At 36.0% G+C, this 19,338-nt stretch overlaps 1 protein-coding gene across 1 annotated transcript in view; it reads right to left on the bottom strand.

Annotated features, from left to right (window-relative positions):
- Positions 1-347: 347 nt before the first annotated feature.
- The window catches only part of GABRG1 (gamma-aminobutyric acid type A receptor subunit gamma1), a 58,893-nt gene continuing 39,902 nt past the window's right edge, over positions 348-19,338 (bottom strand). The window contains exons 6-9 of the mRNA XM_063157346.1: positions 18,172-18,309; positions 17,856-18,008; positions 14,586-14,797; positions 348-9,789 (exon numbers count right to left, since the gene is read on the bottom strand). Coding sequence (XP_063013416.1) covers positions 9,511-9,789; positions 14,586-14,797; positions 17,856-18,008; positions 18,172-18,309 — 782 coding nt within the window. The 3' untranslated portion in view covers positions 348-9,510. The remainder of the gene's footprint in view (positions 9,790-14,585; positions 14,798-17,855; positions 18,009-18,171; positions 18,310-19,338) is intronic.

The following is a 19,338-nucleotide window of genomic DNA, read 5'->3' as shown; positions in this document are numbered from 1 at the left end:
CAAAGTGAAAGAGCTGAATGGGAAAGAAAGACCACTCTTCTTGGCAGTTACAAGCAGGACATACTTATTAGCTATAAAACTGGTCCCAGACAAAACGACTGATAAAAGTGGAATTTTAGTTCCAGAGCTTTATTTCTGTGGCATGACTGCTGTTGTTCCTACATTATTATCAAAGGAAGGAAAGAGGACAGGAAATGAGGGAGGAGAAGGGAAAAATTTAAAGCAAATAAAGGATTGCTGTATATCAGAGCAGCGTGTAAAATTATTTTCACCAGAATGACCATAGTCATCGTTGTCTTAAAGAGAAAAGAATGTACAGCATATAGAAGATAAATAGCATAAGAAAGTAAGTAGCCAGGCACTATTTATTTTTTCACAGTGTAACTAATCAACTTCACAGCAGATACAGTATAAACAATGCATTACAACTGCTTTACAAAATTCAGTGTTGAAACTTTCTTGATTCTTATCAATTTAAGAGACATCAGAGCACAAACATCTAATTTATTCATTTTGCACAGAACACATGTTATTCAATGGTGGGGTACAAATTTATTTTTTAAGACTATGGCTTTCAGAGTTTTACATTTAGAAGATTACAGATTACATCGCAGTAACACCTGTATGAACCATGCACCAGGGTGCAAACACATTTCCTTTCAATGCACAAGGACTAGTGCAACATTTATATGAAAATTCAATAGATGTTAACATTCACAGGAGAGCTATGAACTATAAAACCTATCCTTCAAACCACTGTCAGTCTTCTGGCAAAAGGTTTCTGAGATTTTTTCTCTAGAGGTCCTTATAATCCAACTCTTTCTCATAACCTTACTTCAGAATTTCTGTTTCCAAAGCCTTGTGCCTCCAAGCTCCTTCTGATAATGAGGGCCACAAGCACCTCCTTTCTGAGCCTGTTACTTGTGTTCTTGTTACCAGCCTCAAAGTCTCATTTGCACTTCCATAACATCAGCTTTTAGCAGCTGATATACCATCCTGCATGAGCTACGCTGCTGAAAACAAAGGAAAAGCAAGCAACCATAGGATGAAATCTGTCTCTTTGCTTTCCTCTCTCCCCACATGTCAAGAAAATAATAAAAAAAGAAAATTCCCCCAAAGGCTAAAAAATTCTAGCCTTGAACCACAATTGAACTTTCTGCACTATTCTATAGCAATCTAATTTATTTAAAACACTCAGTGATGCCTAGTTACTTTTTTTGAAGTACTTGAAACTGAATGCTTAAGGGATAATTTTTAAAAAGGGCTAAAATTCTGAAAAGCAGATTTTTTTTTTCTTTCATGTGTTTTAAACTGCACATCAGACAATAGCGCATCCAAAAATTAAGAGTAAACTAAATTGCAAAACTCTGGCTTGATCTTTTACCATGATACCACAGTTCTGAAAATGGAGAGCAGAATCCATCTACTCTGCAAATGCAGATGAAAATGAGGACATTTGCTCCTACCTACAGATATGTATGAAAATATACTATTCACATAGATGATAGTTTCATATTAACCTTCAGTGATATCATTGCTTATCTCTACTCTCTTTCTTCTTCAGTAAAAAGAAGTAAAAATTAATCCACAAAACCCTATAATTATTTTAAGCTTCTGAGCCACTCCTACTTTCCAAATGTAATCTTAAGTGGGTTTTTAATGACTTTTTGGTCACATTTAGAATATAAATTTTATTGGCAGAAGGAATCTTGTTAAAATGACAGTCAGAAACTGATGTATAAGTTCTCCTACCTTGATTTCCAGTCTATACATACATATATATATATATATATATATATATATGTTGTTGCCACTGCCATTATAATTTCTATAACACCCATCATTGTAGCTGTTAATGGGATTTAGCCAAGAGAATCATCTTTTTATCAACTCTGAAGTCTTCTGGTTCAGCCATGATCATATAATAATGTTGTCAAATATAAAAATTATGTTATCAGTGTTTCATTATAACCAGCAGACAGACTTTTTCAAAACTGAGAAGCAAGTAAAACTCAATTTAATACCTGAAAATGCTTTAGTTTTGGTATTACACACAAAAAATTATGGCATTTTAAGAGAGGCTGAAGAAGTCATGGCTTAATCACATTGAAAGACTGTGAGCATACCTTGATGTTTCCAGGTAATTGAATTTAATAATGGATGAATACATTCAAGACTATTAGAAAAGTACCAAAGAACTAAGCAGAACTGTAAATATCAGGATAATAATAATAATAATAATAATAATAATAATAATAATAATAATAATAATAATACCCCAACTGAGGATGTTTTTTGAAGGAAAACTGAAATGTAATAATAAATTTGCTTCAGTATCATGTACTTTATATATAAACCTTAGAAGCAGCACAGAGAGTTACAACATTTATCTTATATTCCATATTAAGTTATCCACAAGGGCATTAATAAATAACTTTAAAAGAAACACTGATGCATAATATTGCAACATTGTCCATTGGTGCCAAAACTCTATCAAATTAAATGCATAGTATAAATATTCCCCTAGGTAGTTAAAAATATTAGGATTTTTTAAAACATTGAATTAAAAACAGGGATGTATTAGTAAGAAGCAAAGTCAGAGTAACTGAAACATTATCTGAACTATAGATGTCAGACAGAGATTTGGATTAAGGGTGCTTTTGAATACTGGGCCCTCAATATAACAAATACTGAGACAAATCATAAATCAACAAGTGTTATTTTTCAAAGATATTTCTGTAACTTTAGTGTTCAGACCATAAATTGCAATTGTTTATAAAACTTTAATGTAGGGAAATATAAAATATAGCAATATTATGCTTAATTAAATTAAGTAAAAATATTCAATTTTTTAAATATAGGAATCACTATGACATTACCAGATTTTTAAATATATTCTATAGCAATTTAAACTGTAATCAAAAATATCATAACACAACTCTTCATGTTCCGACAAAGAGTCCAAGTGTTTGTAGTGGCCAACAGTGGGGAATACAAAAGATACTCTGAATATGCACAAACCATTAAGAGTTTTTTCAGTGACTGAAGTGTGAACATAGATTATATATTAATACTGAGCCTATGAATATGCAAATTTCCATATTTATCCTTCTTGGAAAATCTGAACTATTCAATTCCACTGCTCTTAGGCCATCATTGGGCAGATGGACTAACATGACTTTAAGGAGACCATCACCTTTTTTCTGAATATTTCACAAGCCAAAGGACTCCTATAAACTATCTTCCTAAGGAAGAAAAACATTTCAAAAGGAATAGATATCTGTAGTAAAATGATGACTCATCCTCATTTCCCACCCACGGTAACAGTTTTAGATTTTGTTTTTAAATATCAAATTGGCAAAAGTAATACATCCTCTGTGGAGGCAGCACTGGTCATTGCTTTTAACAGCCTTCAACATTCTCCTGTCTAAATGACATAGGAATCCTAATGCCACCCCTGAGAACCAGTCTGCCTCCTTAGCAGCATCAACTGAAAATCACTTTTCCAGTGTTTGGCAGGAAGCTATTTCCAATCTGCAATGCCGGGACAAGGAAACTTCAGAAGGAAATCTTTCCTTTTGAATTCAGCAATGCTCAAACCCTGATGATAAAGACATTGTATGAAGCCAGAAATACACAAAAGAATTACTTCCAACCTGAAAAATATTTTGAATCTCAGGTAGGCCTGCAGTGATGTATGGAAAAACAGCTACTACAAAGAATTACAAAAGAGAAGCCTTATTACTGTGAGCAGTCTCATCCCTCTTGATCCTGTCAGTGGGACCCAGGCCCTGTTGTCAGTAGAAAAATTGTCATTTGCACATGCCATACGCCTACCCTTCTGAACCTCTTTTCTTGACTAAGAAAAGGAGCTGAGAAAGGTAGAACAGTTTACAGGTCTTCTGTCTTACATCCCCCATGGCTCTCCTCACACAGCCTAAGTGAGGTTGATGTCCTATAAGCACAATCTGCAGGCAGAGCAAGATTACTCACTGAGAAGGGGAATAAGAATTTTACAGATTTTTTTTTTACCCCTTAAAATACCATGAAGCTTTCACAGTTTTTTCAGAATCAACACATTACTAGTGAACTGGACCCATCTATGGTAAAAAGGGCTATATCATTTGGTCTGCTTCAGTTTTAGCCAATCTCCTCTCTCCAAGGGCCATCTGAGATTCCTGCTAAAGCCTTCATTACCCCTCTGGCTTTTTCAGTGAGTTCTACTAGTAAGTAAAATCAAAAGTTCATTTACTGCCTTTTCACAGGCATCATAACATCCAAAAGACAACTGTGACTGATCCCCATGACAAGATTTAAACATTTTGCCCAGGAGTGCCACCAAAACTCTTCTATAGCACACAGGGAATATCTCAGTGCCTCACAGCAGGACAGTCAATTCAGTGAAACTGCTCTTGTGCAAAGATAAACATTAAATGCAGGGATGCTTTTCCATCATCATGGAAGTCACAGCACAGATGCATCTTCTGAGGGAAGAATGTTTCAAATTACAGTCTGAGGCAGAAATGACCCTTCCTTTTAACCAGAAACCAACCTCCCTGGAGCACCCCAGCCATCCTAGTTCATGTCTGGCATAATCACAATTCATCTTTCTCACTTCCTGATGGAAATAGGGGATGATAACTGAGTGCAGTCTGAGTCAGGTTTCTGTTCCCAAATGTTTTAGCCCTTGAGGGGACTACAGCAGTTTAGACTGGGTACTAGGCGCTTCCCAGTCCCTACTGCACTAATTAATGCTCAGTAATTTTAAACATGATTTTATCTCCAATGATAAATGGAGAATTAAAAAAGTTTTTTCTCATTTAACCTGATCTCTGTTTTCTGTTCAATATTTCACCAGAATGTTAACTTAAGATAACTTTCTATTGCCTGTTCAGTCAGTAGTTAATGCATAGGAAATACACAGTATTTTCCTTTTTATTTAAAACATTAGAAATATTTCATTATGATGCAGAGAAATCAAGGGAATTATCACGAATACCAGTGAGAAACCTATGAACTAAATATAAGTCACTCAGATCCATGTAACTTGATTCTGGGATTACTGCCACCATCAATCTTTCCCTCATATCATTGTTTCCTCTCCTCCCACCAGTTTTCAGTGCAGATTCGCAACGGAATGAAAAATGCCCATCACAACAAGCCATCCTTCAGCCTCCAGCTGCAAACTCCCACCACCTGTCTTGGAGAAAAACTTGGTCATAATCTTGTGTGTTCAGTCAGATGATCCCACCCATCTGTGTGAAATATTAACCAACTAAGAGTAAAATAAAGACAATTTTTCTGATTTTGTTTCATCTGGCAGCAAACAGAGCATTTGAACTGCTGTTGGTGACTGAAATGAGGCAGAAATAAGAGATCACTGAAAAAAAGAGGACAGATCCATTCCTTTCCTTCATTTGAACCACTTTTGTAGCAAATTCATGGCATGAACCAATGCAAAAGTCTTTTCTACAGTCTGGAGAGTATTCTACCACTCCCTGTGAGTCAGCCTCCCCCTCCAGTGCATTCATGAGGCATGTGGACATCTACTGAGCTTTTTTAGGAAGAGAAGCACAGTAATTCTGATTCCTGGCTTTGGAGTTTTCAGCTGTGGAATTGTATATTAGTTTCTATCTTCTGTATCTATTATAATGACTAAAAATACCGAATTATTTCATAAACATGAAAGATCATATTTAAGTTATAACTGAGAGAAACTACAATGAATTTTTCCAAAATAATTATAGTAACAGAAAAATGTATTTGCACTAGTTCTCAGCTATTTGGAAACAGCAGACAGAAATTATGACTGATACAATTAAATGAAACATATCTTCCTTTAGGCAGATAGATATTTAAATCCAGACTCCTCCTGTTCTCTTTTGATTGTAAGGTGTTCACAAATTACAAAGCACAATTCATATACCAATTTTAAACAAATGTTTTTACTACCATACCAAATAAAGAACAGAAAGTTTTAAAAATACTGTTGGAGGTGACTCTCCTTCAAAGTCTAACACAATCCTATATCTCTGAATGCCAGAAAACTGGATAAGGTTAAAGTCTTTGAAGCACATCAACATGTGAATACAAAATACGTTACCCAGAGTTCATGCTTTGGTTGCACTGCCACTACATAAAACAGATTTATTCAGACACAGAAGACATGCACTGAAGTTCAGTGAGCTACAATCATAGACAGAACCTTACTAAAAAATAACACACTGAACTGTACTCACCACTAAAACAGAAAACTGGTAAACACTAATACAGAAATATCAAGGAAAAGTCTCTTTTTTGAGAAATACATTTCAGGATATGCCAAAGATAGGTGCAGTATAAAACAGTTTTCCCAGACTTTTTCCCCTCTCTGCCTTTACAGCAAATTCTCCTCTTATGTCCCTCTCTTTCCATGAGAAAATCTCCTACTGAAAAGGCTCTGGTTCACATCCTTAATGTTCAATTATTTGAGCTACTGAACACTCATTATTGAAATTAGTGCAAATTAAGCATGTGTTAACGGCATCAATTCGTGATAGCATCACTCTTTATGACAGTACATAAGAACTCCCTTTTCTGAATTCTGGTCTAATAACAGTACTAATTAGGAATATGTTTAAGTGTGTGCTTATGCAGTAATGGTCAGAATAATATGACTCCCAAAAAATATGATCCCAGCTAAGAGTAAACAAATTTTTTATCCAGGTAAGTTTGAAAAATGATTGCAGCACCTAACTCCAATTAATTATACTGTCTGTTTCTTGCTATTTTTTTAAAGTATCACTTAAGGTTTCTTGGAATCAAGTGCTTACATGCAGATTAGAAAGAAATGCATAGGACTAAAATAACACATTTATTACATGCCATGTAACAGTTCACTGCATTCTCATTCCTATTTGCACTCACAGTACTATGAGAAACTAAAATTATTTCATCAGAAACAAATGAAGTACACGGAATAGTTTGTCAACAGACAGAAGCAAGTGTAGCCATAAGCCAAACAGCCATAACACTCAATAGGTTTAATACTCCACTACATTGTTCCATAGAAATTAGAGTTGAAAGACTTCTTATGCATCCCTTGCCAATTCTGAATGTTTTCAGTTCTCCAATTCAGTCACTGGAGGCTGATTGGCAACTGACAACCACATGAATAGAAAAAGCTAACTAGATGAGCCAGAGGAGAGCAGGCTGTGAAATTTGTATTTCCTCTAGTGAAGTGCCAAGTTCTTTTAAGTTTCCTTAGTTTAAAGGTGAATTAATGAACCTCAGGAACTCACTAAATCTGGGCCTTGCGTTGTACAGCAAGCTGACTGCTTTTCAAGCACACATCCAACATACTGCTGAAGCCACCTTCATCCCTCCTACAGAGGAAAGTGTTCAGCATGCTGTCAAAAAGCATCAACCTACATTATGGAATAAAAACTGACATGTTTCTTTTGGACTGAACATTTAATGAAAATTAGACTCTAAAAAACCTGCTCAATAAATTAGAGCAGATCAGTGCCATTAATGATGCCGCACTTCTACACTCGGTCCAACAGTCAGGAGAGCCGGTACTCAGAAATGTCATACCACAAATAATGTCAGCCAACCTCATCATCAGGGCTTTCAGATTCTCTCAACCACTCCTACATTTCATCAGCTAAATACTGGAATAAAGTTTTCATTAAAGTTGGATCTTTTGTCACACCTCCTTCCACAACAACTGCACATAATCTCGCATTCTCTATTAAACTTTGGGGTTGAACACTGGAATAACATTTCCTCTGAAAAGTGTATTGTTTATCATATCTTACTATGCCTGGTACCAATTAGACTATAAATACAGTAATCCCTTCTGAGAAATTCAGAGGAGGGAGCATATTCAACAGAAATATTGGGGGGAAGAGGGGGACCCCTTAATGGAACATTTTCTATTCTTAGCTATTAATCATGTCTTTATCTTTAGCACTTAACATCCTTACCTACAGCCAAATACTAATCCCATTAATCCTCTTTAAAGATCTGTAAGGTCTTCTGTGTAATGCTGACTTTTACTTAATGCATATCTTAATTTTACAGCGATTTTTGCAAACTCACTTGAGACCAATTTGTCTTTAAGAAAGGAGGAAATACTACACTTTTCTATAATGAAGACAATGGTTTTAGAAATAGAAATTGGATACCAAATGCTGCCAGGCAGCAATAGTCAATACCAAGAAGTCAGTCCAGAATGACTACTACTGAAGGATTTCTACCAAAGCTCTACCACGGAAAGGATGGGCAGCTGGTCCTATGATTTTGGGGGGATGTATCCCATCTTGGAGAAGGTTCAGCAATGAATAAGGATTATTTTAACCCCCACCCCTCCCTCCATAACACATCTTTTCCATTAGAAACTAACAAATATCACGAAGGTAATTACCCAGCAACCCACTCCACACATTCAATACATTCATACCACTTGGCTTTGGCTCAGTGAGCAGCATGTGCAGTAACAAACCAGATCTACAAAACCACACTGAGTGCAAAGGGGACCAGATCACACACTGCACTCTTAGGACTGGGGATTTTACACAGTGACTTTGAGTACAATGGCTACAGCACTTCCAAATTCTGCTGATACAAATTCTTCCAATTGTAGAGTTACGACTTTTTCTCCAACACTGAGTATGTGAAGATCATTATGCTTAATGGCCAGAATCTGGGCCAACACCAGTCCGCTTTCCATGAAATGAGCAGGCAATGGCAGCTGGATAAGAATTTCTGAAAATTGTAGACCTCTTGGACAACTTTGGGGAACTCAAGACAATGAAGTAACAGGAAATGGATTACAGATATAAATGTAATCTAAGGTTGAAAGCCAAAAGTCTCTATCCATGGTCAGGATAAGACAAGCTCAGAATTATCCTTGGTGTTTTGATAAATCCATTCCTTGCTGATCTTATATCTGCATTCTGTATAAATCTGAATTGATTAATTATCATCTAATCACACTTTTTAACATACTGGAGAGAAAAAATGGCTGATTGAAAAGAGAAATGTTACATTTCAACTTTTTAAAATCAGGGATTAACAAAATCATCACCTTATGGATGAAATGGATGAGAGTAACTAATCCCATTTAATTAAGGCTTTCTTTGTAAAGGTGTAAGAGATGCTACAAAATCCTTCTGCATTGTCATCTAGGATTAAAACTGAGAGCTTATGTAGGTTGGTTCAGTTAAATAGCATAGCCTGTGATTCTGCATTTTCTTAGAGCTGGAAAAAAATGTATGCATGTGTGTTAAGGAAAGAGAAAACTTAGGGATATTTATTTCAAAATGTTCTCTTCAAAATAGCAGTATCAGTTCTACAGTTGATCACAAGAGGGAGACTACATCATCATATTTCCTTTCATTGTTTCAAATTTTTAAAGCATACAAACAATTTGAGTCATTTTGGACCAGCTCTAACCTTTGCTCAGTTAAAAGCATTAATGACTATTCAATTAATATTTTTTTTCTGAGTTTGTCAAACCTCTGAAATTTACAGATAAAGATATCCAATCCAGTAAACAAGGTTGAACAATGCAAAGGCAGTTGGAAAGAAGATTCGAGAATAGGAGTCAATTTTTGCTATCCGGATGTGTATTCTTCCTTCTCGCCAAGATCCTGTGCGGCAGTCTTCAAAACAACAGAAGAAACTGGCACAGTCTTTTCCTTCTAGGCACTCATATCCATAATCATCATCACGTTCAGGGAGATGATTAATGCTATTCATTGGAATTAGTGTTGATCCAGGTCGAACAGCAATTGCAGGTGGTTTCTTAAGAAAAAAAAAAAAAAAAAGGGAAATATAGTTTTGTGTGCTTTTATCCTCACATTAAATAATTCCACAGGATTTCCCCAGCAATAAAATCACCTTCACTAAAAAATACAGAACTTCTCATAGTAAAGAAAACAGTTTGGGGAGCTTAGAAAATTATGAACTGCTATATGTAATTAGTGCATGCAGGCAAAAGACCATGAACTACTTTCACCTGCCACAGTGAAAATTGGGTTGTGCTGGGATTTGGGAATAGTAGATAATTAGTCACACAGACAGGGTTAGCTGATCCCATCTACAAACACAGACAAACATTTTGAAGTCAGTCACTTCTTGACAATTGGGTCACAACCAAGTCCACAAGCAGGCTATAATCACCACTAACAAAGGAATGATGGTCCTCCTATCTTTTGGGTCCTTAGGAGACTAGATTCTGGAAGCTACATTTTCACAAAAAAAAAAAAAAAAAAAAAAAAAAAAAAAAAAAAAAAAAAAAAAAGCAAGGGGTTTTACACAGCATCTCTGGGGAAGTTTATCAGACTGAGACATGTAAGGCCAGGCTATGCCCTCTAACCCTCAGATATTAAATCCCTAAACAATACAGCCCACCTTCAGAATCCAAGACATGACTCCTTAGGAGAATGCCACTCAAGTCACCAGTGCATTTTGTTCTCAATTCTTATTTTTACTTTCTATGGTCATAACAACCTTCTGGTATCTGATAAAAACTCAGTGTAAAATGTTATAATTCTCATAGAAAAAATCTGGGTGGCTAATTGCCTAGTACATATAGTGTTTGCTCTTCCCTTACTTGTGACTTTTGCCTTTGCACCTTTTAACTCACACTAACACAACCCACATTTTCCCCTTTTATTTCTTTGTTTCTTCACAGTTTTATATGCATCATCCTTCTTTTCCTGATTGTTTCAAAATATATTCTCTTTCCTCATCTGTCCTTTATCTTCTCTTTCTAAATCTCACAGCTGTTTTAAACTATTCCATAATATTCTTTCAACTTACCCCATTCCACATTTGGCATCTTTTCTAAAATCTTCAGACCAAGGAGAACGGTTATATTAACACTACTCTTATATTGTGTTCTCTCTTTTCCACATTCTTCATATTTTGTTATGTAAGGATATACCAGCAGGAAAGAAAGCAGTGAGAAAATCTAACTGGATATTATTAACCAATTATACATGATAGACAATAGAAACACATGAAAAAAAAATATGGAAAGTGGGAAGTCATCATTTAGCTTCTTGTTACGCTTTAAAGGCCTGTTGTCCCACTTCCCGGGAATTACTTTGGCCGGTACACAGACTTCTGAGGTGACATTCTTTTGCTTCAGGGGCATTTTACCCAATATCCTAAGGGATGGTGTTAATGCAGAGCAGTATCCACCATGTTTTCAAATAGCTTTATTTAATAAGTGTCTCTACCAGAGAAAGTTTCACACAGACTGCTGTTTCAAAACTGATTATACATGATGACCTAGGGAGCTAATTATCATCCTTAAGGACCTCATTAGTCTTTTCAGTTATGATAAAATACTGACAATGCCAAGAAACAGGAGTTACATGCCTCCATCCTAATTTGAGGCATTGCAAAGAGGGGTTATTTTTACAAAACATGAAAAATAGGTTCAGGGGTTTTTTTTTTAATTAAGAAAAAGTCTTTAGTCTGCTGTAGATAAACAGGGAAAGATGCCTATTTCTGATTCACACCTACTCTGCTCTGCTCACTGTGGGTTTTGCCCATGTAAGATTTATGGCATGAGTTATTTCTACTAGTGGGGTAAAAGAGGAATCCTCAACACAGAAACATGATGGGAGAAGGAAAAAATTACAGTACTGCTCTCCACTGTTCACATCACCAGCACAGACTGGAGGTGGCTGCTGAATTGCAAGTTTGAAGAGGTGGCTTAAGAGAGGCAGACACAGTCATCCTGTAGGCTTAACTACCTACAGGGAATACATACAATATGTCTAAGAGGCAATGAGAGGGAAAAGAGGAAAAAAGACCAACACCTAACAAGAAAATGCCTTGATATAAATTGGAAGAAACTGAAAAAAACCAAAACCAAAACAACAGAAGACTCACAACATGCAGATATAGAAGTACACACTGACTTTTTATGGATATGCCTACTGAAATTGTAGATAAAACAGCATGTATTATGAGATCATTTATAATACAGTCTGATAGGATCAAACCCCAATTATTCTGCAATAACACTAATACCAGTACAAAAGAAAGCCATTGTCTGTGGAGAACATGGCACAGGTGATACACTCATTTCAGGTGAAATGATGATCAGAACAAGATCCATAACTAATTAAGTTTAATCTTTCCTGCCCAAACTCATTATCCTTACTAACGTGGATTTGCATAAGCCAATTCATACTACCTTTCTTGAATGATGCCAGCACATATTTTGTAAGATAATACTGATGTTATAATTTGCAAAATCTTGCCATTTTTTCCACAAGATCATTTATTGTGGCTTACTGGCATCAGTTCCTGGAATAGTAACCATTTATTGCATTTTGCAGTAGAAATAAAAGATCTATGCAAGGCAAGTTTCCCAAGGAAAAAATAACTTGTGAGTTTTCAGAAAGAATTAAACTGACTTTGAAAATTAAACTGTTGTTTTGAGTTGCATATCCATAACTACAAGACAAAAATAATTAATAGAAGTCCTTGACAAAAATAAAGGGGGAAAAAGAAAAGAAAAAAAAAGAATAAAAAGAAAAGGATTTGTCATGGTATGACTTATTAACTAATTAGATGCCTTCTTCATTTATTTGGAGCAAGAAAAGTCACAACTTTTTATAAAACATCACCAGAAAAGCTTTTACCAAATTAGAATCCTTGCATCTAGGTACATTAAATTTAATTCTCCCTTTCTTTGTGTAATCTCTTTATTTTGTATGGTCTTATAGCCATAACATGTTTAAAAAACTCTGTGCAAAAAGATTTTTTTTCAACTTAGAAATAAAAAAGCATTGTTTAAGAACCCAGTAAAACACAACTGAACAGTATTTTAGTATTATATTGCTAATTTTAATATTAGTGCAAATTCCAGCTATTTATTCAGTAAGTTTCATAGTTTCTATCTCACCATTATTTTGCATTTAAAATTTTCATATGCACTGAAAATCTCAAGGCCCTTGGCAGATTATTGCACACATGGGTGATGTGTGAACAGATTCTGCAAAGTGGCATTATTTCATTCAATAGAGCATACTTGCAAACTGCCTCAGTGTCTTTCCATTTGTCAGCAGCTGATCTTTAATATCTGCCTGGTTTGAATACAGCAGCACATCCAGCACATCCTGATATCTCTGCCTTCTCTGCGTTGTGCATGCCTACTCAGACTTACTCAGCTCCCTGCATTGTTGAGACCTCCCTGCAGCAACAACCTGAAATTGAATCTGCTGTGCTGACACTGGGATGCCCCCACATGCTCTCTTACCTTTTACCCTCAAAACTCAACTGTGCCTTTGCCAAAGCCTGTGTTCTCCTTCTGTTGCTCCCACATGTGTTTCTACCACTAACAGGAAGCAGGTTTGCGGTTTCCATTTTCCAGTTTTCCTGACTGTGAAGGATTCCCTGAGGATCACAGTAATATCCGACCAAGGCAGCACAGGGAAGTATTAACACTTCACCACTGGCCTTGTCCTAAACACACAGCTGATCCCCTTGGAACAGCTCACCAAATGAAGCCTAAGGGCTCTCATTTCCCTGCAATCAAGCCCCAACAGCCTCAGTGTCCCCATAAAAGAGAGGCCCACAGCAGGGCTGCTCAGAATGGGTGCACCAGTCCTTGCCGATATGGGCTGCAGAATGGATATGGCTCATAACAGGATTTCTGCACTTCCATACCTGCAATTACTTCTGTAATTTCTTATCGATTTCTGTTTCACCTCATACAGAGCTGGTATTCAGTCTTCATCCAGAAAAGACAACTGGTATTATGGTTCAGATATGCACCTGCATCTTTTAATGAGATGATTTGGAAAGGGGCTTTATAACATTTTCCTTTATCTTATTCTCTCCAATGTTTTCTTGCTTTAAAGACTACCTTTAAGTATTTGTACTGACTTCCAACAAATTCTTTGGAAATTACAACACTTTTACTACACAAGCAGAAAGACTCTTAAAATTGAATAATACTTGATCCTGAGATGTGTAGAGGTTTACCATAAAAACATCAACTTGTAAAAGCAGAAGGTTAATTTAACCAGAAAGAAACATGGAAGCCAATTTAGAAAAGAATTAAGATAGAATTTCTGTAGTGGGATTCAGAATACCGGCCAATAACAAGCATTTTTTCCTTTGCAAAGCTCTGTAAGACTTCAGTTAGGTGATGCAGATCCAAAGAAATCCTCATACCTTCAGTCCATGCACATTATCTTTACTGCTACAGTTTTAGCTGTGGTCTGCCAGGGGCTGTTTTCAGAAGCCCTGTGCCCCTACAGAACCATCTCCGTGGGCACACACTTCATGGGCAGTTCTAGAAGCACCAAGGACATGGAATATTATATCAAACCTCTCTCCACCTTAGGCTCATGTGTCCTCATTCACATATGTGAAATCACCTAAACCCTTTGCTTACTAGTTGTATTTACATAAAATTAGTACAAGCCCCTAATTGCAAAAAAAAGAAAAAATAAATATTAGTGTTAATTATCTTTTAACATTAGCTTTTCTACTTAAGAAGCAGTCATTCAAAACGAATGCTACAATAAAAACCACTCTGTATTTTTTTTTTCCTGTTTGCCTAAACTTACTGATGGCTTTGATTTTGCCTTCTTTTCTTTTCCTTTGACCCCTTTTCTGTTGCTGGTAAAGTAATGTAAGGTGCCATATTCCATCAAGGCAGCAAACACAAAAATAAAGCAAACTGAAACAAAAAGGTCCATTGCCGTCACATAGGAAACTTTTGGGAGTGACTTCCTAGCAATTGTACTCAGCGTTGTCATGGTCAGCACTGTTGTGATCCCTGTAAAGAAAGAAAAAAAGACAGAAAAAGGGAAACGTATAGGTAATCAAATAATATTGTCACCAAAAAAAGTAATCATATTAGCTCTTATTTAATTGATGAGTCATATAAGGAGTGACCCACAGGAGGGGCCAGGGGGTTCACCACTGATTACATTCATGTACATTGGTGCTATGGTAAGAATCCCTCCCTATGGACGCAGCATCCTCCCTGGGATCATAGAGAAAGCAGCACATTTCCCCTTCCCTTTAAATCCATCCTATTTTCAGCTCACACTGAACAAACAATGAGATTAATTTTGTGAAATTTTATAAATCTGACATGAAATGTACACATAAATACAGTAGAAAAATGGGTACAAATAAGCACACAAACTTTATAGGCACAAGAAAGTCCCTTAGCTCAAGCTATTAAAATGTTAAAAAGAATGCATTCAGAAATAAAAGATGTATTATGTATCAATGATTTCAAGCTTTTGGTAAACAAAAGAAAAATTAATAATGTTTCCAATTGTCTCCTTCTGAAGAAGACATAGAAGATCAAATTTGATGACATTCACAGCTTTCTGGTCTCATTGTCTAAGTTACCAGATATGCTTTCAACACTGTGTCCTAAGTAATAAAAAATGTTTCCCCTGATTCTTTTACATACAAGCTAATTAAAAGAACAAACTGGCCGTAATAACTTATTAAAAGAACAAACTGGCCGTAATGTGTTCAAAATATATGCTCAATTGTACCACTCTTCATTAGTTTAGCATTTACAAGGTTTTAACACTTTCTTCATATATTTGATGCTTCAGGGAGATGCAAATCCATTTACACAGTAGTCCAAAAGTGTGACCTTTCCTTTGAAGAGCAATACTTGAACACACAAATAATTTGTTATTTACATGCACAAGATTATTTAAAACTAAAACAAAAACAACCAAAACAAACCAAATAAACAAAACAAAAAGCATTACACCAGGCAAAAACTGTCTATGGCTCACAAATCAAATCATGGAATCACTGGTCACTATGGACTGCTCCTACAGCAGGAAGGCAATAGTATTTTTCCAAGAGATTTCCCAATTAAATTATATGCCTAAAGGGGCAAACAGATAACCAGTGTTCTTCAAAAGTGCTTCACTCCCACCAGATACTTTTGAAAACTGATTTGGCATTTCCTCTGTATAACTGAATATTTAAATATCTGTAATCACCCCAAATCTTTTGCTCTGGGAAACCACAATCTTCCAGGATCTTCCAACAGATATGAGAAAAAAAGGTCCAGCCTTTTCAGTGTACCAGACCCCAGCACACCTTACAGTGGGAAATGGCACCCACCGTTCCCTGTACCAACATCCATTCAGAGAGGACAAAAAGAGACAAATTTTTCCAGCCTTGTCTGCTATGTGAAATGCATAGGGGGCTGTCACAGGGAGCAAACCTTCAACAGCAAAACAGCTACCTGCCATAATAAACCTGGCTTAGGTTTGGCTTGATTTCTCTTTCCATAGAATTGTGTCTATTTTACAGGTACTCTCTTTCTCCTTCTCCAGAACATTTGCATGTAAGAAAAGTCATTCTACAAGCTGTCAAGTGATGGATTTTACATGTTTACAAGGAATTCAGAGTTACCTGCAGGGAGCTGTAAAAAACATATTACAAAAGTTTGTATTCCATCTCGAGTAGATGAAGGCTAGTAATGCTGAACTGAGAGCTTGAACTCTTCAGCTTAACTGTGACATCAGTTTCATGGCATATAAAAAGTACTTTGTGAAAACAAAAAACTGGATGCAGAACTAGAAGGATACCAACAGAATCCACAATGATGTTCAATGAGTCAAAGAAATCTGATGAAATTTCTGCATCAAGTTTTAAAACTATCAAAAGTAATTTTCACTTATTTATTCAAGACTTTAGACTCTCTTCACTAAATTTTTCAGCACTTTCAAACAACATAGAGTTCTAGACTGAGATTTTCTTCCCTTACCTTTTCATTAGGCTACTGAGCCATGCTTGTTCTTGCTTGCTTTCTCTCTTGACTCATTAATCTGGCAGGCATGCTGGTGGTCCAGTTTCAGTGGGAAAGACAGGGAGTTAAAGTGTGGGCTCATGCTTCTGGTAGCAAATGATCTTGTAGGGTGGGAATGGTGTGCTCACAGCAATACAGCTGATCAGGAAAATTAACTCACATCTCTAACTTCCTAAGATAGAACTCTCAGCTCTTGACCCCAAAATAGGTCAGACTGCTGTCACTAGCTCTGCTACAACTATCTGTCCCTGCTAAGCTCAAAGCTGTGTCCTGTGCACTCTGTGTACCCGTTTATTAGGCTTTATGTGGGGACTGCAACTTTTCTCCAAGGCAGCACAGGAATCCTAAATAGTCAAACTTAGCAGACTGAGGCTGTGCTAAACAGGTCAGCCAAGATGGCACCAACACATAATTATCTTCGTATTAGAACTTGCAAACGCTTCAGACTGTCTGTAGTAAAACCAGGAGTTTTTGTGAATTATAGACTTAACTTCTTGAAGTGTAACTTTGGTTGCAAGTTTTCTGTCCTATCCTTGGTCTAAAAGAATAATTGAATCATTCTACTAAAAAAAAACCCAAAAACCCAAAAACAAACAACCCCCCAAAACAAACAAACAAAATCCAACCAAAAACCAATGCCAAGAACACAAAAAAAACAACATAAAAACTAAACCAGATTTTTGCCATTTTTGGTCATGTAGTAATGACTTCAATTTGTTCCATGACGCTAAGTGTCAGATTAATAATTGCCTCATGACAGTCCTCAGAGATGATAAAAAAACATAAAGAAGAAAAAACATATTTATGTGAACAACAGCAGACTGACAAACTCGGATCATGATTTCCATGCTCAGCTTTGCTTCCTTAAATTCTGCCACACAACTACAGTAGGATTCTCCTACTCCTAATGTTGCAGTTCAAGAGAGAATGACCAATGGTCACAATCTGAAGGGGAATAATTGTGGGAAAATAAATGTGCTACACATTTGTTTTCTTTAGGAGCACCAGATCCTTCAAGGCTGAAAAAAGACATTCTTACCCAGAGAAGTCCTTGCAGGAACTGCATCCTTATTGATCCAAAATGACACCCATGAAAGAACAACTGTGAGTATACAAGGAATGTATGTCTGAATAGTAAAATATCCCATACGTCTGCTGAGATCAAAGAATATTGTCATAATAATATAATCACCTAAAAATTGAAAAAAATAATAAAATATGTTTATCTGACATATAATATGGTTTTCAGTTTTATCTTCATATGTTAGTTTGGATATAGATATAATAATAGATATTCACAAAATAAATAGATATAAATAGATATTCACAAAATAAAACTCAACACTTTGCCTTACCAGACAAGGTATGAGAAATTTCAGTTGTATTTCGTAGCCCTACAAATGCAAACTGATACAATCTCCAGTATTTTGGATCTGCCACTTCAACAGAGGTTTTCTTCCATTTGTATTCAATTTCATTCCTGGGATATCCATCTAGAATGAAACAAAAAAATCAATCACCAAGCCATAGAATGTACACAGAAAGCACATTTTATGATCTCTGAAGTTTCTTATAAATTAAAACAGAGCTGTACATTAAGTGGATTTGAAACCATCTATATTCCTTTTGATACACTTAAAATTTAACCACAAAATAAATGGTCTCAATTTTAAGTCGAGGTAAATGTACAATCAACCAAAAACTGTGTAAATACAAATGTTTATAAAATATCTACATGGTATTCTCAAACTCCAATAATAGAAACTGGCTCAGAATCATCACTATTAAAACATAGATGTCATTACATTATCATTAAATTATCAGAAAGAGCTCAAAAGTACACTTCTTAGTACATACTTTGATTGTTTAGGGAAGACCACCTGATAGAAGGCTGTAGCAATACAGGAGCTGGCCTCTTCTCCCATGCAACAGGGTGAGAGGACATGGCCTCATGTCTGCATCAGGGAGGTTCAGGCTGGATATTTGGAAGAATTTCTTCACTGAAATGTTGTGAAGCATTGGAATGGGCTGCCCAGGGAAATGGTGGAGTCACCTTCCCTGGAGGTGCTCAAGAAACAACTGGACACGGCACTTCATGCTACGGTTTAGTTGAGATGTTGGTGTTCAGTCATAGGTTGGACTTGATGTAGGAGTTTTTCTCCAACATTAATGGTTGTGTGATTATAATAGCACAATTCTCTAGGATTTTTTTTAACATAGTTTGCATCAAAAATAGAGCCTGAAGGTAGTGGTTTTGCTCATATAAACGAAGTTCCACTGAAAGGAAAAGGACTTCTACTGATTCAGCATTTATAGAAGCAAGTTGAACAAGACATATCTTATTCTTCCCTTTAAGTACACCATATGGAACTAATTCAAAGTTGCAGGCATAAGGAAACAAAGTTTTTCCAGGACAGTGCATTTCCATTAACTGTAATAGCCACTGTATTAGACTCCTAAGTAAAAAGACTATTTTTAAAGTTGCAAAAAATACATGTGATTCAAGTAATTAATTAGTGTAT

The sequence above is a fragment of the Melospiza melodia genome, chromosome 5 (assembly GCF_035770615.1).
Source record: "Melospiza melodia melodia isolate bMelMel2 chromosome 5, bMelMel2.pri, whole genome shotgun sequence".
Classification (NCBI taxonomy): Eukaryota; Metazoa; Chordata; class Aves; order Passeriformes; family Passerellidae; genus Melospiza; species Melospiza melodia.
The sequence above is the reverse complement of the archived record's forward strand: the minus strand, read 5'-3'. Positions and strand labels throughout refer to the sequence as shown.